This window comes from Phaseolus vulgaris, chromosome 4 (genome assembly GCF_051622355.1).
Source record: "Phaseolus vulgaris cultivar YP4 chromosome 4, ASM5162235v1, whole genome shotgun sequence".
NCBI lineage: Eukaryota > Viridiplantae > Streptophyta > Magnoliopsida > Fabales > Fabaceae > Phaseolus > Phaseolus vulgaris.
Window position 1 is genome coordinate 36549493 of NC_143501.1, and position 27734 is coordinate 36577226.

The 27734-nt window shown below is 35.2% G+C and overlaps 2 protein-coding genes, 1 long non-coding RNA gene and 1 pseudogene across 3 annotated transcripts; 2 read left to right on the forward strand and 2 right to left on the reverse strand.

Annotated features, from left to right (window-relative positions):
• Positions 1-17006: 17006 nt before the first annotated feature.
• On the reverse strand, positions 17007-20319 carry LOC137838699 (receptor-like protein EIX2; annotated as a pseudogene).
• Positions 20320-21631: 1312 nt separating this feature from the next.
• Positions 21632-23022, reverse strand: LOC137838698 (uncharacterized). The gene is made up of 2 exons (XM_090301748.1): positions 22665-23022; positions 21632-22425 (listed from the first exon to the last, which is right to left on the reverse strand). Exon 2 carries the CDS (start codon positions 22416-22418, stop codon positions 21750-21752), a length of 669 nt encoding a protein of 222 aa, XP_090157874.1. The 5' UTR covers positions 22419-22425; positions 22665-23022; the 3' UTR covers positions 21632-21749.
• A 2501-nt stretch (positions 23023-25523) lies between these two features.
• On the forward strand, positions 25524-26860 carry LOC137838696 (uncharacterized). Its single transcript, XM_068647928.2, has one exon. It carries the CDS (start codon positions 25733-25735, stop codon positions 26858-26860), a length of 1128 nt encoding a protein of 375 aa, XP_068504029.2. The 5' UTR covers positions 25524-25732.
• Positions 26859-27248, forward strand: LOC150028034 (uncharacterized). Its single transcript, XR_016520592.1, has 2 exons — positions 26859-26921; positions 27009-27248. It is a non-coding gene; the product is annotated as an uncharacterized LOC150028034 (long non-coding RNA).
• The last annotated feature ends 486 nt before the right edge of the window (positions 27249-27734 follow it).

Genomic DNA, 27734 nt, shown 5'->3' on the forward strand with positions numbered 1-27734 from the left:
CTAAATCCATCATGTTGACTCGTGCTATACCTCAAATGGACCATCCAAGGTCTTCTTCTTCTTTATCTTTTTCATTACCCAAGGTTCCTATTTCAACACCACCTTGGTTAAAATATGTTAGGGATGATTTTTTCATACCTCCTAATGGGTTTCACCATTTAAGAGGTCTTTTTCCAAAAAATATCATCATTCCCAAACAAATTTTTCCAACTTGGTCGATTCATAGGACCTCCTTTTCTGCAATCCCTTTGATTCCCTCTACTAAGTCATGTATTCCTTTTTTTTACTCTTTTGATTGTAAAAGTACACTGACTTTCTTATATGCAGGGATTCAGAATTCGTGGGCGAATTCTCTCCAACTCGGGGAGTATGATGAGAATCAACTAAAGGTGGCTTTTTATAATGAAGAACAAGATCATTCGCCTTCACATTTAAAGTTTTTCTTGTTAATCTTTGCAAAAGATAAAGCCCAAGCCCAAGCCTAAGCCCAAGAAGGCCAAAGCCCACAAAAGCCCAAAGACCATCCCATGAAGGGCAAGGCCAAGTTTTAAATAAATATTGTTTAGAAAGGTGCTTAGAGGGAAACATTAGAAACCTCTATTGTTAAAACATCTTTTAGTCTTTAGTTAAGAGTCTTAGGGGGGGTGTATTAGTAGATAGGTGTAGGAGTAAATAAGGAGGTGCCAAAGTGAGAGAAAGGATCACACCTTCCTCATGCCTTGTTTTAGGCGCAAATTCTAGAAGCTTTTTGGGAGGGAGTTTTTTTTGAATTTGTGTAGCTTACATTTCAGCACCTTAGGCTATAAATAGAGGTGCTCTCTTTGTAAAATTCAGATTTGATTTTATCTAAAGAAACTATACTCAAAATTGGAGTGAGCATTTGGAGAGCTTTTGAGCTTCTACTCTAGTCTTATCTTGAAGGACCATGGTTTCCTCAAGTGGCGGCTTGCACACTCATCTAGGAGCATCCATTCTTCTAGTGGCGTGATCATCCAACCATTCCTCCATCTTCATGAGCATTCTCTTCTCCTTCCTTTCTTCTTCTTCAATTTGTTCATGTAGCCTTGAGTTTTGAGTTGTTTTTGTTTTGGTTCCTTTAATTTTCCAGCACCTATTTTCTGTTTGCTTCTTAATTCTGTTCGGTACTTTTGTTTTTAATTCAATTCTGTTCGGTCTCTTCTTTTCATTCTCCTTTGTTGATTCAATTTGACAATATTTGGTTCATCCAAATGAGTTTGGGATTTGGTACTTGTTATTGGTGAGTTCTTGATTTTAGAACCATGATCCAACTTCTAAGAAAGTGCCTCTATATTTTCCAGCTCAAGGTGATTCCTCAAAGTGTCAAGAATCTTGTTCTATGTGGCTATTGGAATCACATCAGGTGTGTTAGTAGATAGGTGTAGGAGTAAATAAGGAGGTGCCAAAGTGAGAGAAGGGATCACACCTTCCTCATGCTTTGTTTTAGGCGCAAATTCTAGAAGCTTTTTAGGAGGGAGTTTTTTAATTTGTGTAGCTTACTTTTCAGCACCTTAGGCTATAAATAGAGGTGCTCTCTTTGTAAAATTCAGATTGGAATTAATCTAAGAAAACTCTACTCAAATTTTGAGTGAACTTTGGAGAGCTTTTGGAGCCTTCTTCTCTAGTCTTATCTTGATGGATCATTGGAGTCCTCAAGTGGCGGCATCACTCTCATCTAGGAGCATTCCACACTTCTAGTGGCGAGATCATCCAACATTCTTCCATCTTCATGAGCACTCTCTTCTCCTTCCTTTCTTCTCTTTCAATTGCTCTTGTTGTCTTGTGTTCTTGAGAATTTTGGTTCGGTTTTTCTGTTTTTCCAGCACCTTTTGTTTCTGTTCGGTTCCTTTTAATTTCACCTCTTTTATTCGGTTCAATTTGACTAAAATTGGTTCATCCAATGAGTTTGGGATTTGGTACTAGTTTTTGGTGAGTTCTTGTCTTAGAACAATGATCCAACTCTAAGAAAAGTGCCTCTATAATGTCCAACTCAAGGTGATTCCTAAGAAGGTCAAGAACCTTTCTCTATGTGGCTAGTGGAATCACATCACAAAACAAGCTGAAATTGCCGAACCAAAACAACTAGGAAACAAGCTAAGACAAGGAAATTAACAAGAAAGAAAGGAAGGAGAAGAGAATGCTCATGAAGATGGAAGAATGGTTGGATGATCACGCCACTAGAAGTATGGATGCTCCTAGATGAGTGTGCAAGCCGCCACTTGAGGAAACCATGATCCTTCAAGATAAGACTAGAGAAGAAGGGTCAAAAGCTCTCCAATGCTCACTCCAATTTTGAGTATAGTTTCTTTAGATAAATTCAAATTTGAATTGTACAAGCTAAGCACCTTTATTTATAGCTTAGAGGTGCTGAAAAATAGGTGGGAAATTTCAAATAAACTCATTTGAAATTCCCACCAAAAACAAGTCACATGGGAGGTGTGACCTTTTTCTACTATGACACCTCCCCAAAACTACACCTACACCACACTCCTAAGTCACATGGGCAATGTGACTTTATTTTACATTTTCACACTCCTTTATTTATTAACCACACCTCCTAAAACCTATACAAGAGTATTTCAAAGCTTGGCCTTGCCCCTCATGGGATGGACTTGGGCTCTTTGGGCTTTGGCCTTCTTGGTCTTGGGCTTGGGCTTTGGGCTTGGGCCTCACCTTTATTTTATGTCTTCTTTTAATTTTGAGAAGACTAGAAGGAAGAACTTCAGATATGAGGGTGGATGTCCTCTTCCTCCATTAATAAAAGCCTCCTTTATTTGATTCTCATCAGAGTCAAAGTTGGATCCTTCATCATTCACCATGAAGCACAGATTTGCTTCTTCACTTTTAGTTGAGGAATTACTGGATGAGGATACATCATTTTCTTCCCATGAGATGTATGCTCTTCTACCTTTGCCTTTGTCACTCTTCTTGCTTGCTGATTTTTCTTTATGTTGATTGTTTGGACAATCAGCTTTTATATGACCTAGTTTACCACATCCAAAGCACGTGTAATTGGAAGAATTTGAATCATTAGGTTGTTTAGAGTACCCCTTTCTTTGTTGAGTTCTGTCACGATTTTTCTTTCTAAGAAACCTGCTGAATTTTCTGGTGAGCAGACTCACGGTCTCATCATGTTCAGGATCAACTTCTTCCTCACTTGTATCATGTTCCATGGTAGTTTTCAGAGCAATTCCTTTGGCCTTCTTCTCCACAGTTTCTTGTTCTTTCAATCTTTTTAGCTCTATTTCATGCTCTATCAGCTTTCCAAAAAGTGCAGTAGTGGACATTTTGGATAAATCTCTGGATTCTGAGATTGCTGTTACCTTAGGCTGCCAGCTCCTATCAAGGCATTTTAATAGCTTTATGTTAAGCTCTTCCTTATCAAAGATTTTACCAAGGCCAGTGAGGTGATTTACAATGTGTGTAAATCATTTCTGCACATCTGCAATACTTTCTTCTGATTGCATTCTGAACAGCTCGTACTCCTGAATTAGTGAGTGCTTCCTTGCCCGTTTCACATCATCAGTTCCTTCATGAGTCACCTCTAGTACATCCCACATCTCTGTAGCTGAGTTACATTGAGAGACTCTAAAGAACTCATCCATGTTCAGTGCAGATGTGATGATATTCTTGGCTAAGGAGTCATATTGGGCCTTCTTCTTCTCGGTTTCACTCCATTCAGACCAAGGCTTCTTTATTGTTTCATCTTTGACAACCTGCATAGGTATAAAAGGTCCACTGACCACTGCATCCCAGATTCCCATGTCAATAGACTCCATAAAGATCTTCATCCTGATTTTTCAGAAAGCATAGTTAACACCACCAAACATAGGAGGTCTATTAATAGACGCACCTTCAGCAAAAGGCATTTTAAACTCAGACATCATGCACAGCAAAATACAAGCCCTAGCTCTTGATACCAATTGTTGGGTTTATTAGTGTCTAAGTCCAAGAGGGGAGGGGTGAATTGAGCTTATAAAATTTTCGCAGGAACACACAATTTTCAGTATACCAGAGGCAAAAAGAACAGATTGTTTTTACATGAAACAGATTGATTCTTCAGAGCAGTCTAGCACAATTTGAATTTGTTCAATGTAGAATTGTGATTAACAGAGAATTATAATAGAGTCAGATCAGCTGAATATTATGAGGATGAAGGATACAGTTATGCTTAGAAACCAAACAAATTTACTCAACACAAGGTTCTAAGGAGAATGGTTCTTTCTCAGATTTTAATGAATAGACTGTTTGTTCACAGATCACTTAAACCATCATATACAACTGCCTTGTTTGTGATTAGAAAGCTCTAACAAATCAGGAAGAACAGTTTTTACTTAAACCCAGAATTAACAGATTCAATTTCAAAAGAACAGATTTAGTTCTTGACAGAATTAAGCAAAACCAGAAGTGAGTGTAGGGATGAGAAGAAAAGGCACACAAGTTTTTATACTGGTTCACTCATGCAGAGCTACGTCCAGTCTCACCTTATCCCAAGGTGGAATCCACTAAAAATAGTACCAATTACTTACAAACACAGCAGTTCTTGAACACTACAAGAACAACACAATCAATGCTGAAAAATGATATTTCAGCACACCTTGCATTCCAAGAAACCCTATCAAGGAGTGACTAACACATACACCTTTACAAACCAAAATAAGGAAAGATTACACCTGAAAAGAAGATGCAAGAACTCAAAACCAGTAGTTCAATTTGCTGCAGAACTGCACCAGCACCTTCACCAAGATCAAAGGTTTCCTAGAACAAGCACACTTGAAAATCACTTTGGAAAACCTTTCAAAAATCTTTTGATCCTTCTTCTCACATGGAAAATGTTTGATATCTGTCAAAAACGTAATTGCTCAGCTTCTTTTCACGTGAGAGAGGCTTTTCTTTATATAGAAAACAGTTTCTAACTTCTTTTCAAAAAACAGTTGAAAAGTAGTTATGAAAACAACATATTCATTTTTGAACTTAACAGATTTATTTTGTGAGAACCGCCAACTCAGCTAACTGAAATAACTGTCTGAGTTGTACCTTTGGTGCCCTAACTAACTTGTGAAAAACCTTTCAGCTGACCAAAGAATAAACCTGTTCTTTCAGAGTGAAACAGATTAAAATATAGCAAACAGGCCAGCTTAGCTTTAACTGAAATAACTGACTAAGCTTTACCTGTGGTGCCTTATCAGAATTTTAGAAAAGCCTTTTAACAAAGAAGAAATAAACCGATTCTTTTGTCCATAAAACAGATTTCTTTGTGTACTGATTTAAAACTTTTAAGAACACTTTTAAAAAGCTTTTCAAAAACCATTTAACCACATCATGTGCTTGATCTAGGCTTGGTTAGGCATCTAGGATAGATCATGTAGCAAAAGGCAACCTTACACAAATACAAGCCTACATACAAGATCATCTAAACCTATTACAAACATTACACCAAACTAGCTATCTTTCTACATCAAACACACTCTAACACTAGGTAGAGAAGAGGCTTCATCCATCTTCAACACATCTTTCATACAAGATGTAAAATTTTAGAAAATACTTGTTTTCTTATTGTGGATAGTGGTTCTTGCTGTAATTGTTGTAGCACAAGGTTGGTTGAGAAGCTTAATCTACAAGTTTTACGCCACCCAAAACCTTATAAAATGCAATGGCTGAATGAAGATGGGGATATAACTCTAGATAAGCAGGTAAAAGTCAACCTTTCTGTGGGGAACTATAATGAGAATGTTTTATTTTTTTTATCAGCAACGAATTAATAAAAATTAAAAGAGAGACTTTAGGGGTGTCCCAACCCGTATACATCAGACCTTAAAGGCTAGACTGTACGCATAAGCTAAACAGATTCTGCTAGACATAAAAGAGCCAACCTCAAATTTATGGTTTACCCCTTTACCACAACAGACAAAAACACAACAAAAGACCCTCACTCACCACCTAAGACAGAACCAAACTTAACCCTTATAGAAGACCACGAAAACCTCCACAGCACACCATATCAACACTCTATAAAACCACCAGCTCCCTCCACGCCAGAAAAGTTACGCTAAGTTAACGGTGTTGAGTAACACCCGTTCTCCACCGCAGGCTCTATACTCATTAGTCCCCTGTAACTACCGCACACCAACCACGCAGCTGCTCATCCAGAAACAGTGGATACGGATAGGGAACCTGCTTAACTTCTTGTGCTTTGAATAAGACACCTGAAACTCCAGTCTGTTATGAAGTCTTTAAGCTTGCAGGCATTACCAGAGTACCTTAAGCAACTTACAACTCGAGTCGCCCACAACCGATGCCCTCTACATTCACCTCGCCACGCAACGAGTTACCCATGCACATTGCCTCCGGTGACCACCGACTACGTCCATAAAGAGCACGCCACTTCCTCGACTAGCGATTATCTTTGCATAACTTCGACGACCACTGACCGGCGATCATGTTAGCCTTTGCATCATTTCGACATCCACCGCCTACGCACCCATTGAGATCGCCGTTTCATCAAGCGGTGATTCTGTTAACCTTGTATAATTTTTTCGACCACCGACTACATACATATGGAGCACGCCGTTTCAAGTAGCTACGGCGACTACCGACTACTCACATATGGGGAACACCGCTTCCTCGATCGGTGATCATATTGACCATCGCCATTTTTTATAATCGGCGATCATGTTGAGTGTTGCCATCTATGATCGCCGTCTGCACAGAAATGGAGAGCGCCGCTTCATCAACCGGCGATCATGTTGAAATCGCCGTTTCAATTACCAGCGATCATGTTGAGCTTTGCACAATCGGCGATCACCGACTACATACAAATGGGTCATGCCGCTTCACCGATCGGCAATCAAGTTAACCTATGTAAAGCACCACTTCACCGACCGGCGATCATGTTGACTTGCATACCTTCGACGATCACCGACTATAGTATCATCTCTCCAGATTTGCTACTTCAGAGACCTACTGTACCCATTTCACTTCCTTTCTCTGACCATAGTGGCTATTACCCGGTCCTTACCCTCCTTCTTTCCAGCAGCACCACCATTAGCCCGTCTAGCCTGCTATATGCCTCCCCTTGTTATTTGATACTGCAAATGCATGTCAGCATGTTTTATGTACCCATGGAAGCCTGCTACATCTTATTGGGAAGACCATGGCAATTTGATAAGAAAACCACCCATGATGGTCTTACCAACGAGATTAATTTTACTCACAGGGAGAAAAAGTTTGTACTATATCCTTTAACACCTTGACAAGTGGTAAATGACCGAGTACAAATGAAAATGAAACGTGAGAATTTTTTTTAAAAATCAAGGGATAGTCGTTAGGGACAATGCTAAGGTGTGGGACAAGAGTGCTCTTTCCCACAAGGTCATTCAAATAGAACAAAATTTTGAAAAAAATGAAGTTAAAAAATACTTCTATTTGAACAACCTTCATGTCTCCTTCTTTGTAAAGGAGCACTTGCATGCTCTGTCAGACTTTTAGAATCTAGTTTTCTACCTTCTAAAGTCAAAAGTCGTATGAAAGAATTTAATGATGTATTCCCTAAGGAAGGAGCATCAAATTTATTTAGTACCCAGAGCTAGTCTACCAAATAGACTAGCATACAGGACTAGTCGTGAAGAGATTAAGGAGATAAAATAACAGGTTCAAGAATTGTTGGAGAAGGGTTGGGTCCAAAAGATCCTAAGTCCTTGTGTTGTACCTGTTTTGTTGGTGCCTAAGAAAGATGGCAAGTGGAGAATGTGTTCTGATTGTAGAGCAATCAATAATATCACCGTCAAATACAGGCAACAAATTCCTAGACTTGATGATATGCTTGATGAATTGCATGGATCAACTATATTTTCCAAGATTGATCTCAAAAGTGGTTATCATCAAATAAGAATCAAAGAGGGTGATGAGTGGAAAATAGCTTTTAAGACTAAGTTTGGACTATATGTGATGTGAGTTGATTTTAAGATTGCACATTTTATGGGTTGCATTTTGTTTATGGTTTTGGATTTTAAGTAGAATATGGTGAAAAACCCAAAGAAGATTGTCACTGGACATGAACTTAACCAAGTGGTTAAGTAAGTGTGAAGGTTCACTTCTAAAGGGCAAAGAGAAAACACAATTATATGGTGTTGATGATAAATAGATACAAAATTAAAGAGCATACAAGGGAAAGAAAGAAGATGGAAACTGAATAGAAAAAGATGAACACAAGAACATAGAGTAATGGAAAAATAAAAAGATGAAAGGAAAGAAAAGCTTAGGATGATGAAGGAGTGGTCACATCACTTGGAGGGGGAGGAAACTCCAAGATGATGGGTGAAGAGCCGCTACTTGAAGTGTAAAAAACTCAAGATAATTTTAGAATTATAAGCCTTAAACAAGAGGGGGGTAAACTTTGAAGGTAAAGTTAAAGACAATGGAGAATCAATCAATTTAAAAATTGTTTATCCAATTAAAAACTGTTTTTAATATGATTGCAAAAAATAAACCTGTTGTTTTTACGAAAGAATCGGTTGCTTTTATCAGCAGTTTATAAAATCAAACTTAAAGCAGTTTAAAGAGTGTAAGGATAGAGAGATTCACACAGAATGTTTATACTAGTTCACTCTTCTCCAAGAGCTACATCCATTCCTTAGAGACCACTGAGAATTCACTATGTAATCAACCCTAGATTACAAGCTACATACACCAAGAGTGATGATCTTAAACCCCTCAAGAACACACACCACTCCTTGGCAAAAACAACACACCAAGAATGTTGATCTTGATCCCCTCAAGAACACACAACACTTCTTGGCAACCCAAGTACATAAATACAATTATTAAGGAAGAAGGGAATAGAATACACCTGGGTAAATCACAAGATTAAAGTTCAGAATACAAGACTCAATTCTATTTCACACTTGAGATTATCCAAAAGCTCTTTGAAAACTTGAAAACTGTTTTTGATTTATCTCACTCTCTTTTATTATGCATAGGAGCGTAAAACAAACTTTATATACTCCAATCAGTTGTTAAAAATATTTAATGCAAAAGCCAAATCAGTTTTAAAACAAACAAAACAAATTAAATCAGTTAAACTGAATTCAGTTAAGGATTTAAAAAAAATAATCGGTTGTTTTATCGAAACAATCAATTGATTTTTGTTTGACAGCAAAGGCAAAGGCAAAGCTTTTCCAAATCATTTTAAAATCCACTAAGTGTCAAACAACTTATTGATTCGAAATTTCAACCTATTGAAATTTATTTGACAGCAAAGGCAAAAACAAAGTTTTTCCAAATCATTTTAAAATCCACTAAGTGTCAAACAACCTGTTGATTCGAAATTTGAACCTGTTGAAATTTCACTTCCTTTTAGAAAACCCATATTTTCAAAAGGTTAAAGATTTAAATGAACTTGGATCATCTTAAGGAGTGAATTAACAAGTTTCAAACAACTAGACAACACACACAACAACAATGTCTTCAAGCTTTCCATTTGGATTTGGAGACATCAGAGCATCTTGTTCAACACTCTCCCCCTATTTGATGAAAACAAATCCTTGGTTTGGTTGTGATGTTCTGTTTGAATTTATTAGTACCTACAAAACATAATTTGTGCATGTACCAAAAGTAATCATATCCAAATATCATTAGCACTACAAAACCAGTTTTCACTAGGTAATTATCATAATGAAAACCAGCAAAATCAGTGTGAAAACTAGTGAAAACAAGGTGCAAAATCAGAGATATGCAGCAGCTAACTAAATCATATAAACCCAGTTTTAAAGCAGATATTTAGCAACATACAACATACAAACCATAAAACTCTCTCCCTATTTGTCTTCACAAATAGAATAGAAGAAGGGGTAAAAACAAAATTAAGAATGAATTTGAGAATTAAGAATATCCAACTCATTTCTTAATAAGAAAAACTAGAATATCAATGTGTGTAGCAGCACCATTGCAGCAACTAACCTGTGATAGCATATCAGAATTGCAACAAAAATCTATGGTGTATCAGAGCTATGTCAGGAGCAAAATTAAAGTACCATAGACCCCAAAAATTTCAACAAGGAAACCACAGTTTCTCCCCCTATCTTTTCTTCATCTAACAGTTTCGTTTCAAGATAACATTCAATATCTCAGCCATTTTCATTTGATTTGGAATATCAATTTCAAATGCTTGAGGAAGACGTCTAAGTATTGTTTCATCAAGTTCCAAAAAGTTGTCAACTTCATTAATGAATATGATTGCAGACAGAGTTTATGAGCTAGGCTAAATATGGTAGACACAAGTTTGAGCATCTTCAAACCACTTGCTCATCAAGTTTGATATTCAACCATTGATAAAAACCGCTCCAGACTCCTTAACAATAGCCTTGACAAGCATGATCTTCCCAATGCCAACTCTTTTGCAAAACCTTACATCTTGGTCCCTAATATCAGAAGCCATCTGCTTTTATGCAGCAAGTTCATCCTCACTAGAGTGCACACAATATGTAGTACCAGCAATAGAGCTCTTCAAAAGGTTCATCTTCAAGTTGGTCAAATGATTGCTCAAGAGGTGGATTTGGTAGAAATATTCTCTCTTCTGTTAAGAGCAAACCTTCCAGACGTTTCAAAGATACATTTACAAATATTCATCAACCCCATGACCACCAATGTGGTAACCATTCATAAAAAGCTTTGAATTTCAAGGAAAACAAAGAATACATCTCTTTATTATCTAATTCAGAGACATAATAAATGCATTTTTGACCCACAATAAATGTCGTGAGATGGGTCTCCGGGTCTTTTGTACTTGTAAAAACGATCTTAGGTGTTATGAAACTGGTTGGTACGACAGTGTCCATAATCGCCTGTGAGAACGGCTTGGGGCGAGCCCTTGTTTGCATAGTCGAGCCTCGCTCTCCCAAATGTTGTAGGTCCCTACGCAATTCCTCGTTGGCTTTGCGTAACTCCTTGTTGCTTGCTCGTGACGCATCTAGTTCTGCCCTGAATTGCCCTTGCCTAAGCACGTGCTCGGCTTGAACCTCCGCCATGAGCCTCTCCTGGTTAACCCTGAATGTCGCCACCGTCTCCTGGAGAGCACTTACGGTCTCCATAAGTTGTTGTATGGTGGGGTTGTCACTCCCTTTTGGTCCTAACGGACCTTGCCTCGTATTCCTCATCATGCCTAAAAGCTTGAGCACAACTGCGGGGTGGGGCCTAGTTTTATCGGACCCCCACTATGGGCGCCAAATTTTTTGTCGGTTGACCTGCTCGTCAGTTGACTCCGATCACAAGCTCTAGCTTCGTCTGTCTCTTGTTGCTCTGGAACGTAGCTCCGTTGAAATAGAGGGGGCCCTACCTGCTTATTGCACTCCGATGATCAAGTCAGTACATGGCTTATAAGAATTTAAGAAGTAATTAGTTTAAGTCTTAGAAACAGTGTACCATAACCTGGGATCTCAAGTCCCATTTATAGTTTACCCTTTGTAACAACTTTCCTTCACGAGAATATAATCTCAATTGAAAGGCATACTCAACAGGAAAATATTTTGTTCAAGGACACACTCTCTTGGTGCTGCAACCGAATAGAATCTTTCCTTTATGGAGTGCATAAAATCATAACAGAAAAACCACCAGGGTACCAACTCATGTACCAGCATCAAGAGTCCAATTTTTTTTACGAAGCCACCCTCAACATGGTGCTACGCTATCCTTTGAACACATGCAACCTAACCTCTACGTGCCCTAGCACACATGGGCTTAGGTTTTTAAAGGAAACGTTTACTTAAGCTCACTAGTACAAAATTCTTCAATAACGACACCTTTCAAAGACGGTTTGAAGACAACCATCGTTAAAAACAAGGCGGTGGCAATCCGGTAATTTTTTCGAATTTTTTTGGACTTTTAACGACGGTTCAACCCATAACCGTCGTTAAAAGCTAGGTTTTTTATGACGGTTCATCTAGAACCGTCGTTAAAAGCTTCTTTTCACACTCAAATTTTTTAAACACTTTTCACACTCTCCCATTTTCATTCAGAAAACTTGTCTTCTTTCTCACAACTGCGACTGCCACCTGCGACCGCAACCCTAACGCTCAACCGCACCGCGACCCTACATCCCGCACCGCCCGCACGACCCCGTCGCCGATTGCTCGAACCCGTGACCCCGCGCCGACCGTGACGGCACCCATGCGCGACCGCGCACCGCGACCCTCGCACGGCGACCGCACCGCCCGCGCGAACTCGCGACCGCACGCCGCCCGCGCGAACCCGCGACCACGCGCCACCTGCGACCGCATCGCCCGCGCGACCCCCGCACCGCACGGCGACCGCACCGCCCGCGACCCCCGCGCGAAACCGCGACCGCGCGCCGACCGCACCGCCTGCGACCGCGACCCGCGATGGACACCCTGCGCGCGCGACCTTGACCGTTCCAGCGACCCCGTGCGTTTTAAAAAAATAAATAAAAAAAAGTCACCTTTAACAACGGTTGTGGGAGAACCGTCGTTATAAGTAGGGGTTTTAACGACGGTTCCAGAACCGTCATGAAAAACTAAACCTTTTAACGACGCTCGTAATAACGAGGGTTTTGGAACCGTCTTTAAATGTTGATTTTAACCGTCGTTAATCTACCTTTTTGTACTAGTGGCTAGACCTCCTGCGTACTAAGTACACCCCAAAGTCCAACATTACCCATCGCTAGCCGCCTAGCCCTTATGCACAAAGGGTTATACTAAAAAAGAACCAACACATACATATGGGGGCTCAATCTCATGGCCCACCAACTTGACCCAAAAGCCGATTTGTCCTGTCTACGGCAAATGCTGAGGTCCGACCTCCGAGTACTGAGCACTCCGGTCCAGTACACTAACCTAACAACTAACATAATATAAATATAAATTACTAATAAATACAAATTATAATAAATATTAAATATACAAATTATAAATCATTAAATTAATTATAAATACTAAATAATATAAATCTATTTACAATCTAACAATTTAATAATTCTATTCTAACCTAACAGCTAACCTAATACAAATATAAATTAATAATAAATACAAATTATAATAAATATTAATAATATTAAAAAAAAATTAAAGGCACCATCCTGCAGTGAAGGGCAGCGATGGTGGTGAAGGCAGCGAGAAGCGGCAATGGTAGCGAGAAGTAGTGAGTGAAGGAGAAAAGAGCACAAAAAGAGATGTTCACTAATGAAGCAGTGTTGGCAACGGAAAGAAAACCTTCACCATTGAAACCAATAAGAGAAAGACAAAAATAAATACAAATGGAGTTTGTAATGAGTGAATGAGAAGAGTGAAATGGAGAATTCATTGAGGAAGAACTTACAGTGATTAGTAGTGCGTGCAATGGATACAAAATCCAAAGAGCAAGGAGTAAGTTTTGCAAAAAAACAAAACGAAAATTGAATGCGTAAATGGTGCGTTTCGAATTAGGATTAAAAAATAATTCTAAAACGACGATTTTACTTGATAATCGTTGTTTTATATACCAAACAACTTTTGTCTAAAACAGTGGTTTCATCCACAACCGTCGTTTTACATTCATTTTAATTTAAAAAATATCACTGCGTTTTGATGGATAACGTTTGACAGTAAAAGAGATATATATTGGGTGTCATAAGTGGGCTTTTTAACACTAGTGATGTAATTTACTTTTATATTTTCTTTATGTAAAAAAAAAAAAGTGTTGCAGTTTAAGTTTAAGTGATAGATATTTTATTTTCTACAAGTTACAATATTAGGTACTTAGTCAAAATTTTCATGTAGACCTATTGTTGTATTTTTATGTTTTGAAGATTTTAAATTTTTGCGTATTGTGGGTGTTAAACTCAATAATATATGATTTTAGCTTTTAATGATATTAAGTATTAATTTTATAATTTTATTAGTTTATTATTTAATATACTTATTAGATTTTTAGTAATATATTTTTTATATTTTTTATTATTATAGTTTAACTTAAAAGATGAAAAAAAGAGAGTAAATTTTTAATAAAAAAGTAAAATTACAAATTACAAAAACTGATCCAAACTAATTTAATTTAGATTTTTTTTTCTTTAAAATCAAACTCGATCGAACCAAACATTATATTCTTTAATATTTGATTTATATATATTTTTTTAACGAAAAACCTAATCAAACCGGATAACATATTCATGCAAAAATATATAAAAATAACTAACTTTCAATTGACTTGGAGATAAATATCCTCGTTCAGAAATTGATTTTATTATAGGAAATAAAGGAAAATACATGCAAGAGGACAAAATAAACAATCTAAATATATATCATAAATGAATTTTGAAGTCATAAATATAAAGTTTAAATTTTTTAATACACGAAGAATTTTACCTGTGCGAAGTATAGTTGATTTTTCTTATAACATAAGTATTACTTTAACATAATCGAACATGGCTAAAAAAATGTTCAAAATAATAACGAACGTTATGAAGATTAATCAAATTGTATGACTAATAACTTTACAGGAAACATAGAAATTTAGATTTAAAGGCTAAAACGTAAGGAAAATGAACAAAATTGAGCTTGTCATATGTCTTTTAAGGTACAGTAAAATCAAGTGTTATTTTTATCAGTAAAAAATTAATAAATTAAAACATTACATTTTAGAAATGTTTTAACCTTATACAAGTAAAAAAAAAAACTTTACCTAACTTAAGAATTCAGAAAAACATTACATTATGTTAAACTAAACATAAAGCTCATGAATTCTTTGCTTTTCAGTTCCATTAGTGTTGACTTTGTAATTTTTTAATGCAATATCGATAATATCTCTATGCAATTCAAGATGAAGATCTAACTAAATATCATCTGCATCATATTTTAGGAAAAGAAGAAAAGAGAAGCTGAAGTCTAAACTCTGAAGATGCTTCAAACAATAAATATAAGGAAGCCAACAAATTACCCTCAGGCCTTTGAATATGGAAGAAGCATGCTAAGAGTATGGTAGGGTGAATTCAATTTTTTGAAATCTGTATTTAACTTTAACACTCAAATCAATTATTAAGAAATTTAACAATTCAAATAAATTATTTTACAAATGATAAAAAAATTCAACTTGTGCTTTTATAAATTCTTCAACTTACAATCTAACATTCACTTTCTTGTAATTCAAACCACATTACTCGGATGAAGGTAATATTTTACTAAAGTACACATTAAATTGATTTAACATATGAACCGTTTTAATCACATACAGAATATCAAATTAGAAACAAGTATATATCAAATGTTATTTTTACATAATCAAAGAACATGACTCAAAAATCAATAAGTAATTAGCATTTTGAAGATTCATTAAATCATTGTATGACTTGTTAGAATTAGAGACCTTAAACAAGAGGGGTGAAGATTTTTGCAAAGATTGAAGATAGAGTGAAAGACTATGAAAAATCAATCAATTGGAAAACTGTTCAGCCAATTCGAAAACTGTTTTTAACTTGATTTCAGAAAAATAATCAATTATTTTTGCGAAATAATCGATTGTTTATACCAGCAGTTTAGGAAATCAAAACTAAAGCAGTTTAAAAGGTGTAAAGATAGAGAGATTCACACAAGATGTTTATACTGGTTCACTCTTAACCAAGAGCTACATCCAGTCATCAGCTAATCGTTGAGAATTCACTATGTAATCAAACCTAGATTACACAACACACACCAAGTGTGATGATCTTGAACCCTTCAAGAGCACACACCACTCTTTGGTAAAACACAGTGTTCAGAACAACCCTCTGAAACTGCACCACACCAAATCACATAGAAATACAATGATTAAGGTAAGAAGGGAATATAATACACCTTAGGTAAAATCAAAGATTAAAGTTCAGAATACAAGACCCAATCCTATTCCACACTTGAAAGTGATCCAAAGGCTCTTTGAAATCTTTGGAACTGTTTTTGATTAAGCTCTCTTTCTTACTCCAAGAATACAAGTGTAAAATAACTTTTTTATACACCAACCAAGTGGTCAAAACAATTTTATCCAAAACCAAAAGCAGTTACGATAATTAAAAAAAAAATAGTTTAACCAACTTAACAATATTCTGTTAAGGTTTTCAAAATTTCAATCAGTTGAAATCTTGAAACAACCGGTTGAATTGGTTTGACAACAAAGTCAACCAAAGTTAAGTTTTGCAAATCCTTTTCAAAAACCACTAAGTGTAAAAGAACCGGTTAAATCGATATTTCGATAGGTTGACTTTTTACACTCTTTAGAAAACACATATTTTTCAAACGGATTAAGATTCAATTAATCTTGGATCACCATAAAGAGTGGATTAACAAATCAAAGACTACTAGACACACAAAAAACCAGCAACACAGGTTTTCAAGCATTCCTCTTGAATTTAGAGACATCAAAGCACCTTGTTCAACATAACCAACAACTTGAGATGAAAGAGTAAGCAAATCTAAAGGCTAAGCTATGAACAAAATGCTTAGAAAAAGGAAAATGAAAAACATCACAATCACAATTGGCTCCCTCAAGTCCAAAGGTGTTCAACAACCCTTTTCAAATCCAAGTGGCTATTTGTTGTGTTCTTTAATGTCCTTTACCCTCACAACACTTTCAATCTTCAATAACAAATTCATTTTCCCACATACACTACTTCACACCTCTTATCCAGATTTCCTCTGCCAAAAATGGAAATAATAAGAATGATGAAAAAAAGCATAAATCTAAAGAAAACTCAAATATTAAAAGCAAAAGGAGTATTTATAAAAATAATTATAATTATCACCCACGGTATAAAGATTACAATGTTTAAATATACAAATGAGTAAATGACACAATAGAATTTTGACACATTCCCTTTAATATTAATCTTAATATCATAGGAAAAATAATTTCTATTCTAAGATATATGTTCAATAATTTTGACAAAGAGAAACTGAGGTTTGTGAAAATTATTTATAATAATAAAAAAAAGGGAAAATCAGGTTTGTAACACAACAATAGAAGAATATTACCTATTATCTTCTTTGCCACCACTTGAAAACTTTCATTGTTACAATGATGTAAAGAATGTCTTCTAAATTACTTAAGAGCTTGAAATATGCATGGCGCCAAGAATGTATTATTAAGATTGAGCCAGACACTCCCCAAAAGCTCACAACAAATCCAATTGTCATACTTGTGTAAAACTCACGATTGAAAATCAAATTGTCATTCTCGTGAAAATTAGCAATTGGTTCTTGTCTCGACACTCTATCAATACACAATTTCTTTAATGGCAGTCCACACAGATCAACATTGCCTTCATATTTTGATGAATCGAAACTCTGTAATTGTGTGCCAGTTGGAATTTGTCCAGATAAATAATTATGTGACAAATCTAATACCGTGAGTCGATCAATTTGAGCAAGACTCAAAGGAATTGAACCAGCAAGTTGGTTTCTTGACAGATCAAGAAATTCAAGTGAGGTTAACTTTCCAATATTTGAAGGAATTTTCTCTATCAAAAGATTTCTTCATAAATTCAATGAAATCAATCCAAAAAGATTATCCATTTCTTTTGGAATTTCTCCCGATAATTGATTGCTCGAGAGATCAATGCTTTTTAAAAGTGATAATCCATTATTTTTGAACATTTGCTCTGATCCTTTCCACATCAAGAATGCATTCAAATTGTATGTAAGATAAACCGAGAAAGAGTTTGTGTAGGCCATATACGGATGAACTTGATAATCTCTCAAAGAAGGCACTTGAGTCTTTGAGGATAAGTTTTTTATGCATTTAGGAATTTGTCCAGATAGGTTGTTTAGTGAGAGATCCAAGAGCTGAATTCTTTTTAGATAAAAAATTTGTAAAGGTAAACTTCCATTGAAGGTATTATTTCCCAAGCTTAAAAATTGTAACCCTAGCAATTTGCTTCCAATCCAATCTGGAATAGATCCTGATAATCTATTTTCTGTCATATCTAGCATCACTAACTTTGTGCAATTTCTCAAGGAAGAAGAGAATTCTCCTGTTAAGTTATTGTTTCTCAATAACAATACTTGAAGTTCAAGGAGTGATCCTTGTGAAGTAGGAATTTTTCCAGAAAATTTATTCTGACTCATGTTTAAATAAACCAATGATTTGAATTGGGTCCAACAATCTGGAATTTCTCCAGACAACTTATTATTTGAAAGGTCCAATTGATATAAAGTTCCAACTACACCACCAGAACATAAAAACAAAAAAGAATCTGTAAATGTATTGTTCGACAGATCAAGGTTCAGTGAATCTCGTAAGAATGATGGAATAGGACCTTCAAATTGATTTGAACCAAAATTAAGGTGCAAAAAATGGTTCTCTGGTGACAAATCAGGAATCATACCTCGTAGATTGTTGCATGAAATGTTGATACTGATATGGTATCGCAATTCAAATTTATCCCAAAACCATATTGGAAGAGTGTCAGATATTCCATTATTTGAAATGTCAAGGAAACGAATTTTGTTCTGTGACTGTATCCATTTTGGAAATAATGGACCAACCTTGCAAGATCTCAATCTAATATAACCCAATTGAAATGTTGGAGCCCAATTTGGACTGAATTTCAAGACTAATGAGTTATCTGATAACTCCAATGTTTCTAACTTTGACATATTAGTAAAATGAGAGTCCTTTATCACACCTTTCAAAGAGTTTGACATTAAACTTAGTTCTTCAAGTTGAGTAGGAAACCGAAGATCTTCAGAAATTGTCCCATTTAGCTTATTACCATCAAGATATAATCCTTTTAATGATGGGAATATTGTGAGGGTGTTAGGCAAAATGCCTCTAATTTGATTCAAGCTCAGATGTAAACGTTGCAATGAGTATCGAACATATTGGGATAAGTGATGGATTATTGTGGGAAGATTTTCACTCAAACTATTATTGTGGGAAGATTTTCACTCAAACTAGTATAGAAGCATTGTGAAGTGACTTTGGAACTCCATCCTTTAATTGATTCCCTGATACATCTAGGATTTCCAACTTGGAAAACATTGAGAAATCAGGAAGTGCACCGTTGAATTTATTTTGACCAAGATATAGTTCTCGCAATGAATATCTACAACATCTGGACAAATAATTAAATACGACAGCCAAATCTTCATTCAACTTATTATATGACAAATCCAATGACTCCAAATTACATGTGCTCTCAAATGACATTGGAACACTGTCTTCTAAAGATTTAGATCCAGTTGACAAATGTTCCAATTGATTGCCGGAAAGATCCAATGATTTTAAAGATGAGAATATTGAAAGGTCAGATACGGATTCCATGATTTGATTGTTTGACAACTGCAACTCTTGAAGTGAGTATCTAACACAACCATTAGAAAAATTACGAAGAATTGACAGAAGGTCTTCGGTCATATTGTTTTTATGCATGTATAAAGAACGTAGGGTGCATATATTCATGAATGATTTCAAATCCTCACCCTTGAACACATTATAGGAGAGGTCAAGGTGTTGAAGCGAATTCATGGCCAAGCCAAAATGATTTGATGTGGAGCCCTCCAAGAGGTTACTCGAAAGGTCAAGCTCAACAAGGTTGGAAGTGGTGTTTGACACCCACTGGAATATCATTGCTTGTGTGAAGGAGTTCTGACAAAGATCAAGGACAGAAAGGGAAGTAGAAAAATTGAAGTTGGAAGGCTGGAATGAATGGGGAAAATGATTGGAAAGGCCACAGTCAATTAAACTCAGTTCTCTTAGTTTTGGGAGCTTGGCAACAAATATAGAGTAAGGAAAGGCACTCTTTAGTGCACTACATGATTACTTTTGAAATTCATTTTATTTTTATCTCTTCAAATAATAAAAAAAATGAATGACATTTCAATTTTATATTTATTATGCATTTCAATAGATTAAATTTTTTAATCAGTATTTTATTCAATTCACATAAAATAATATAACTTAATTTATCTTAAGAGTAAAACATCTAAGAGCTTTACAACTCACTTAGATCTCAATGGTCTACGTAGCGGGGAGGGATAGAAATGGAGTGTCGGAGCAAGGTTATGACTCCTCAACTTTCTTCTTCTCAAACATCCCACAAGGGTTTGGTGAAGGGGATATGTTTAAGGAGTTTCAAAAATGGGTTAGGGTGAAAGAGGTCTTTATTTCCCGTAGACTGAATAGATGGGGCAGGAGGTTTGGTTTTGTTAGATTCTCAGATGTAAAAAATATGAAGAGACTGGAAGGTGAACTTGATCAGATCTATATTGGTAATAGGAACACTACAAAAAAATGTGTAAAAAATGGCGGTTATTAATAACCGCCACAAATTTCAGCATAATACGTCATTTCATTAACCACCACAATTAACTTTCAAATTATGTCATTTTCAACTGTCATAATTTTCTTTCAGAGAAAACTTTTTATTCCTTTATTCCTATATTTACATTTTTAACTTGATTTAAAAATCCTTCAGATTTTAACTTGAAAATTGATTTTCTTTTTGAAAACTTAAGAAAATAATTTTTTTTGAATTTCAGTTTGGAAAAACCCTAACTCCTAACACTCATCACTCTCGTCCCTCTCTCTGCCTCACATGAACCCTAACCCTAACGCTCTCACGAACCCGCGATCTCTGCCTCCACACGAACCTAGCGCTCTTCTGCCTCCACACGAACCCGCGATCTCTGCGTCCACACGAACCTAACGCTCTTCTGCCTCCACACGAACCTAGCGCTCTTCGCCTCAACACGAACCCTAACACTCTCTGCCTTTACATGGAATCGATTTGAAGGTAATTAACCTGCTGTGCATTCCTTATACTTATGGTAGTTTGTCATTGTTAACTCTAGTTTTTCATATGCTGCTTTATCCTTTACATTTTAGGTTTTATGCAATGAACCCTAACATTCTCTTCATCCACACGAACCCGCGCTCTCTGCCTCCACACGAATCCGCGCATCATTCTTCTTGTTGAGATGTTGCAGGTAACATGAATGTCAGCTCGTCCTGTGGTTTCTATGGTCATATAATTTTTAGTCTGTCTGTGTCTGGTTGTGATTGTAATTCAAGTTAGGTTCCAATGAATGCAGTAGTCTAACAAACAGAGGAGCTACTGTTGGGTAGGTTTGGGTGAGTAGCTGCCAAATTTAGAGACAATGCAATTAAAGTTCTCACTTTCTATTTACCTTTTTCTAGCCTTTTTGCATTATTACCTTTTTCTATTACTACCTATTGCAACTCTCAGAATGTGATTTTCATTATGAAGTACCTAAAATATAGTAAGATTTAGGAATAAGGCATCACCTCTTTCCTTAAACCCTTTACAGCGTATCATCTGTATATTTTATTATTGCGTCAACATATCTCATTTTCATCTATTTTTTTCATTTTTGCTAATATTCAACAGCTACCAAAAATGGCATTTCTAGGAGTTGCCTTTTACAATCATATTATACCATTCATATGCCAATATTTCTTTTCTTCTTTTTCGTTTGTAGCTGGAAAACAAAATGTATCATTCACAACAATTACATTTATCTTAGTCTATACAGTTTTTCAAATCCAACGAAAACAATGCTGCAGAAGTGATCTCTTCAAGAAAAATATATGCAATGTTACAATTCCCTAAGTACAATTACATCATACATAGTCATGAACTAAAGAAACTCTATAGCCTAGAAATTCACCCCTTACAGCTCTGTATTTTTTTTGTAATGAAAATGGCATCTATGAACTCTAGTTTACAAAGATGAGAATCATAATCTTATTAAACCAAACTAGCTATCTGCTTCACCGATTTCTGAACTGTGTTTCATGCCTGAAGTATAGGCATGAGTAATACTATTTCCTACATTAATTTCCTCATCAGCATCGTTCTTTGATGCTTCCAAATTCACTTCAACAGTGTTATCTTCTACGTATGTGACTTCATATATGTGTCCTCTGAGCCAACTTCCTTTACTAACACTTGACAGGTTTTCTTCATGCCGGATGTGTGCCCGACCAAATACTATTTCAGTTTCATTGACATCAGGTGGGACACCATTTTCATCATGAAAGCTTTGGACCTCATCTATTTCTTCTGTCAATTCAGCATTTGTGGCACCCTCCACCACATTTTTCTGTATCCCGGTTTTCTTTTCTCTAATTATTGGCCATTCATCTCCATCATTCTCTTTTTCTGAGAAATCTAATGTAGCATTCTGTCTAGCAGGCACATCATTTAGCTGTTTCCTGAGTTGTACTTCTTTTTCTTTGCCATTACTTTTAGAATCATTTACTATTGATCCCTTTGGGTATTTCACATCACCATGCTCTTTGTGACCTGACTCACTTCTCCTTGATTCTATACCAACCTTTCCGGCTGTTGTTTTGGATGAATCTTTGTATTGATTAAAGGAAGGGTCTTGTGTTGTGTATCCAAAATGATCTTGCTCCCAGATCATATATGTCCTTCATCACCACAATAATGTACTTAGAATAATGAATTAACTATACACAATAAAGTATCCAAGAAGGGTATTGAACTACCTTAACATTTTCTGAGAAAGCATTAACTATATCAGGTACAGTAGAATTGACTTGTTGAACACTCAAATTTCCAAAAAAGCCAGCACCAAGATCATTTTGACCGATATCTTAGAACAAAAACTTAACCATGCCCTTATTATATTTATAAGTTCTATCTTTACCTTGATGTCTGATGAATTGTGTTCTGGGCTTGAATTCTTTGAATTGAGTATACTGAACATCAAGATAGAAGGGGCTGAATCCACCCTGAGGTAAAACACTAGGTGGAGGTCCAATTGTTGATGCTGATGTTGCAAAGTTTGCACCATGTGAGAAGTTGGTGCCATGGGAATCAAGATATGCACTTATATAAGGGATTCCCAAACTCTGAGCTGGGATTACCATAATCAAAGATCAATATAGTGTATTTTATGCACTAATCTGAATATTTTGTGAATCAGGACATTTTTGGAAAACCGCCATTCTGAGTAGAAAATCCCAACACTTTCTGGAGGTGGTGTTAGCAGTGTTTTCAGCAATGGTTGAAGGGTGAAGGAAAGAAGAAGGTCGTGAAAAGAGAAAAGAGAAGTTTGGATAATTTGGAGTTATAGCAAAAAAGGGTACGTTTGAATATCAGATTTACTCTCCCTCCCATGACAGTTGTAAAAATCAATCTACCTCTCTGTCTGTCTCTGACTAGCTAGCTCGTGATTATGTTAACTGTTTGACCTGTGCTAGGGACTTCTCACTTTTATGCTAATTATCACACGCACAATAATTATACGCTTTCTTTATTTGAAAATTTATTTTAAACCTCAGGTTTATGACAGAGAAAATAGAAAGGAAGAATGTGTTTTGTTTCTCTGTCCTTCTTCCTTAAAAAAATATAAAATATGAGTGATATATGAATAATATTACTGTCAGCTTAATTGAACATGCTAGCTATAACTCCATATTCTTAATATAGGTGCATGTATGTTGTGGACCCCATTTTTAATCCACCTTTTGTTTTCTTTCCAACTAAACTAAGACTTTTTTCTCTCACATTGTTGGTATAATTAATAAGCAAACAATAAAAATGGCTACTAGCTTGATGGTACCTCTTTACTGAATTTGTCTCTTGCAAATGTGAAGTTGTAGATTATAGTTTTTTATATATATATGTATGGAATATATATGAGAAAAAGCAAAAGTTAATAGTTTGAATGTGATTGTACCATTTATTTATAGTATTCTCTTCTTAATATGCTTTCATAATGTGTGGGGTGTAAGCAACTTTTGTGTGTGAGCTGTGCCCTTCCCTTCCTTTTAAATAGTCATAACCATTCCAGAATTACCACATTACAACGTCTTCAGTTTTTTCAGTCAACAATAATTTTTAATATACTTAAAAATACTAATGTTCAACAAAAACAAATATTAAATACCAGAATCTAAATGATTCCTAATTAATAACTGTTTTGAAAATTGATTTAAAAGTGAATGCCACAATTATAGTGCATTATTATTCTGAAAGCTGTTGATGAATCACACAGAGAAGGATTTGGTTTGCTGCAGAAACTGCTTTTCTGTATTAAGCATTGGATCTATGGAGATTGTTAAAGAAGTCAAGTCAAGGGATTTTATTAAGTCCTTATATATTTTAATTTTTTTAGTTTTCTATTTAATTCTCATTTCCCAAAAATTTAAAATCATTGTTTTAATGTGTTGAGATTATTTTTAAGAATTGAGTTTTCACAACTCTTTTTAGAATTCAGTTTTCACTATGATGCCCATAACTTGTCCCTCTTGATGCTTTGGTGATGGTGACTATGCTCTCCTGATTGAGTGACTATTCTGATTTGCTATATTCTGTGTATTTGATTGACCAAACTTATCTATATAAGTCTACAAAAGAAAAATAAGAGGAAAAAATAAAATAAGTTTTTTCAAATGTTAAAACTAGCTTATGCAAAAGCAATCTTGTATGACTTTCGTAAAATTCTATTTTGCCATAAAAAATTCTTAAGTTTATTTAAGTTGGATGTCACTTGTTTGGAATATTCTTACCCTGCTCTTTTAAGTTCATGTTGCTATCAATATAGTGTGTAAGGTGATTATTGTATTTTATGTACTAATCTGAATCATTTTGTGAATCAGGACTTCTTTGATAATTAGGAATCATAGGACAAGAATTGCTCTTAAGGCAGCACCCAAAAGGGTACGTTCAAAGACAAATTACTCACCAATTATATCAGATTTTATAAATTAATGTATTTTGAATATTGCTTAATACAATTCATATAGTTTATTATATGTTGTTTATATAGTTTTAGATTGAGTGAGTTGTATTAAATTTTTTAGTTAACCTAATTCATAACATCTAATACTTTTACAATTGTTTTTATGTTTTATCATATTAATATTAATTATTTGTATATCATATTCTTAACATGTTGCCAATACTAAAGAACGTTAAATTTTATTTTGAATGGATAAATTTTTTATAATTAAAATTAATGAATTTGATAACTTGACCTAACTTAATTGAATTATAATCTGGTTGATTATTAAACAAAATATAAATGTCAATTTAATCTAATCAAATACTTTCAGGCCTGTGCAAAAGTTACTTTAGCTTATTTTTATATCCTTTCTGGGGAAAAGAGATACCCAATCTAATAGTTCCTAAGAAAGGCCAAATATAATTATCATAGTTATTGAGCTTTAGATGTGTCAAAAAATGTTTTCGATCTTAAAAAAATTACATTCCTTCTAAATTATATAATATTATTTTCATCCATTTTAAATTATGGATTTGCCAGAATAAAATGTAGTTTAGATTGTGAAGATTGATTATATTATGACTCAATTAATGGATAAAACCTACTATATTACAATTTCCAGCTTCACAATCATCTAGCAGTTTCACAACTTCACAACCATCACTCCAAGTAAGTTTGTTTTAGTTAACTTTTTTTACTTCAGTTTAATATATAATATATGTACACATTACTAGATAAGTAATGTTCTATTTTGCTGTTTTGGTGTAGTCGTGCCAATTGATAAATCGTGGATTTGTAAACCACGAAACACCATTGAGTATGCAAATGGGTTGAATGTGTTTTTGGATATTGCATTTCAACATGCTAATGGTCCTGTAATTAAGTGTCCATGTGCAAAATGTGGTTTCAAAAAGTGGCAAACAAGGGATGTAGTTCAAGAACACTTAACATGTACAGCTTTCCCTCAGAACTACAAAACTTGGTATATGCGTGGTGAAGGATCAAGTGTAATTGAGTCAATGGTCGCCACAAGTGCGCATGTCATTGAAGATTTATTGGAATCTCAAAATCCGATGGAAGACATGTTGAATGATGCATTCGGGTTTGCGGGGCATGATGAGGATACTGAAGCTGATGATCTGCAAACTAATATGGTGGGTGATGAAGGAAAGACAAACTTTGATGAATTGATGAGGGACAATAATGAACCCTTATATGAAGGTTGTACAAAGTATTCAAAATTATCATTCATGTTGAAGTTGTACCATATCAAATGCATGAGTAGAATGAGTGGCAAAGCAATGACCATGATTCTAGAGTTGCTAAAGGACGCATTTGAACATGCTAAGTTTCCTAACTCGTTCTATGAGGCGAAAACTGTGATTACCAAACTTGGACTTAACTATGTCAAAATACCAGCTTGCCCAAAAGACTGTATGCTATATTGGGGTGAAGACAATGAAGGCTTAGAAGAATGTAAACGATGCAAAACATCTAAGTGGAAAAATAAAGATAAGAAGCAATACGCAAAAATCTTGCGTTACTTTCCATTAAAACCACGTTTGCAAAGATTGTTTATGAGTTCTAAGACGATTGAGTCTATGACATGGCATGCATCAAAGGATAATCAAGATGGGTTGATGAGGCATCCTAGAGATTCCGAGGCTTGGAAATCATTTGATTTATTGCATCCAGAATTTGCAAATGATCCTCGAAATGTACGATTAGGCTTAGCTGCTGATGGCTTCAATCCTTATGGAAACATGAGTACAAACCATAGTATATGGCCAGTGGTTCTCATCCCATACAATCGCCCCCCTTGGCAGTGTATGAAGCAAACATCTTTTATCCTCTCCATGATAATTCCTGGAAAACAAATGGTAGGAAATGACATTGATGTTTACTTAGAACCACTCATAAGCGAATTGAAGGATTTATGGTTTGATGGAGTGCAAACATTTGACTATTCAAAAAAAGAAATGTTTACTTTGCGAGCAGCTTTGTTGTGGACAATTAGTGACTTCCCTGGGCTAGGTAATTTGTCTGGATGGAACACGCACACTGGTCTTGCTTGCCCTACCTGTAACTTTGAAACCGACTCTTCTTGGTTGTAAAGACGTTCCAGAACATTTTGCTGCAATAGCAGCTAATTTGGTTCATGCATCCACCAATGAGGTATTAATATATTTAAATATTTATTGGTGTCTTTTATTTTATAATTATAAACATACAAATTCATTAACTTAAAATTATTTATTTCAGGCATCAGATTATGGAAGTGGTGCTCCATCACCTAATCAAGTAATAGGATCAAGTGCCGGAAGCAAAACTGATTAGAGATGTGTGTTTTAATTTTAAACTTGACTAGGAATGTATGAACTTTTGAACAACTATGTGTTGGAATTTTAAACTTAATTAGGGATGTATGAACTTTTTATGTGTTTTAAACTTTTGAACATTATTATGTGTGTTTTAACTTTCAATTACATATAAACATTTGAACATTATTATGTGTGCTTTAATTTTTAATGAAATGAATGGATGATTATAACTTTATACATTATTTTATTTTATTTTGAAAAAGTGGTGGTTAAATTTTATAATTGTATAAAACAGATTATAAAAAAGATTATAGAAAAGTGGTGGTTAAATTTTATAATTGTATAAAACAGATTATAAAAAAGATTATAAAAAAGTGGTTAAATTTTCCTTATTCAGTAATAAAATTACGTCAGTTAAAAACGCCACTACTTACGAATATTATGGTGTCAGAATCTTCTTCAATGATTGTAAATTGCGACAGTTATAACTGACACTACTTACAGATAAAAAACCGCCACTACTTACACTATGTTTAAAGTGGCGGGTGTTGCGGCGGGTAACATAAAACCGCCACATTAAACTTTGTGGCGGCCAGTTCTATGGCGGTTTGCGAAACCGCCACAAGCGTATATTGTGGCGGTTATAAACGCCACTTTATACGAAAAA